Here is a 1,696-nt window from a genome sequence, read left to right as displayed (position 1 = left end):
AACAAAACAAAAACCACAAAATAAAACAAACAAAAATCCCACCATAGAACCCACAGAAAGGTAGAAGGAGGGAACAGACTCCAAAGGAGGCATGAACTCCACGGCATACACGACAGCCCTTACTGCTGACTGATTTTCTGTTTGTTAGGTGTCCTTCCCAGGAGGGTGGGAACCTGTATGAGGCCAAAGCTAGCTGTTCAATACTTGTTAGAAAACTCCACAAGGCAGACAATGTCATCAGCCCCATATCGAACCTAAGAGAACTGGTCTCGGGGAGGTGTAGAGACCTAACCAAGGTCACACCACCAGCAGATGACAAGCCTGGGATTTGAACCCAGGTTGCTGTTCTCGACTGGGCAAGGACTCTGCCACTAAGTGCCAGAAAACAGAGGCTCTCTGTGCGCAAGAGGACACCTACACTTGCTAATACTTCTGCTAAAAACTTGTGACCGGGTGGAGAAGATAAGGCTCCTCTATTTAAAAAGCCTTGCTTTTAATGGCTCAGTGGGCAAAATGTTTGCCCGTGCCAGTGCGAGGACCTGAGTTCAGGTCCCCAGCACCCACGAACAACCGGGCACAACAGCACATGCGTGCAAGTCAGACGCTGGAGGGACAGAGACAGGAGGACCCTTGGGCTCAATGGCCCGTGAGCCTAGCCAGGTTCACTGAGAGCTTGTCTCCCAAGATTAGACAGCAGTAGAGGAAGACACCTGGCACGGCCCCCACTCCTGACCACCACACACACAGAAGGGTAGAAAGGGAATGTTCAAGGGCTGGGGGTGTGGCTCAGCGGTACAGCGTTCGCCCAGCATGCACAGAGGTCTGAGTTCATCCCCAAGCACTGAAACAAATAAAGAAAATGTGTTCAGCGCCTGTCACTTGGAGAGGGGTAGGTAGCACTATCCCTTACCTGCCCAGGCCAGTCGGTGCTCCTCCTCCGTCTGATCTCCCTTCGCCTCCTCCAAGAAACCTTCTAGAAGCTTCTCTGCCTCCCTGGCCTCTGCCCCTCCTGGGGCTGCCCAGCCCAGAAAGATTCGAATGTTGCCCAGGTTCTGATGGGCAGGGGGATCCCGGAAGTCCTGAGGATGATCTCGCAGCCAAGAGCCGAGTACTGAAACCACAGCCCTGGACAGAGGGTGTGTGTGAGGCAGAACTCCGTCCCAGGATCGAGACCTTCCCAACCTTGCAGCCTGACCTTGAGGTCCCCTCCCCCACGCTCCCTCGGGTCGAGAGCGTGGGGGGTGGGGGAGGGGAAGGTGAGTGGAAACCAACCTCAGGTTCCTGCTGAAGTTCTGATCCTGTCCCTCTGTCCTCTTGCTGTCTACCCTAGGAAGGAAACCTCTATCAGATGGGAACGGAGCCACGGGGCTTTAGGACCAGGGCTCTGGGGTTCCAAATCTGAGGAGGGATTGGGAGGGGGCGGGGCAGATAGGGTCCTGGGGATGGAACCTGCGCTCTACTGACCCGGGAGGAGGCGGCGGCGGCGGCGGCGGCGGCAGCAAAAAGCCCAGAAGGCGGGCTGTGGGCACAAAGGCCCGGTGGGTGGCCAGGAAGGCGGGCACGAAGCCAGGGTCCTGCTCGCGGTCTCCGGACACCAGCTCGTGCACCAGCCGCTCCAGCCGGGCGGCCCTCAGCGCGCGAACCTTGCTGGTGCGGTACTGCAGGAAGGTGTCGGCGGCCGGGGTGGGCGCCTGCG

At 57.7% G+C, this 1,696-nt stretch overlaps 1 protein-coding gene across 2 annotated transcripts in view; it reads right to left on the bottom strand.

Moving 5' to 3' along the window:
- Rgl3 (ral guanine nucleotide dissociation stimulator like 3) overlaps positions 1–1,696 on the bottom strand; it is a 21,681-nt gene that overhangs the window by 18,661 nt on the left and 1,324 nt on the right. For both annotated transcript variants that reach the window (XM_055601448.1, XM_055601449.1), the window contains exons 3-5: positions 1,465–1,691; positions 1,273–1,326; positions 911–1,125 (exon numbers count right to left, since the gene is read on the bottom strand). In XM_055601448.1, coding sequence (XP_055457423.1) covers positions 911–1,125; positions 1,273–1,326; positions 1,465–1,691 — 496 coding nt within the window. The remainder of the gene's footprint in view (positions 1–910; positions 1,126–1,272; positions 1,327–1,464; positions 1,692–1,696) is intronic.

This window comes from Psammomys obesus, unplaced genomic scaffold, assembly GCF_907164565.1.
Source record: "Psammomys obesus unplaced genomic scaffold, mPsaObe1.curated_primary_1811, whole genome shotgun sequence".
Classification (NCBI taxonomy): Eukaryota; Metazoa; Chordata; class Mammalia; order Rodentia; family Muridae; genus Psammomys; species Psammomys obesus.
The sequence above is the reverse complement of the archived record's forward strand: the minus strand, read 5'-3'. Positions and strand labels throughout refer to the sequence as shown.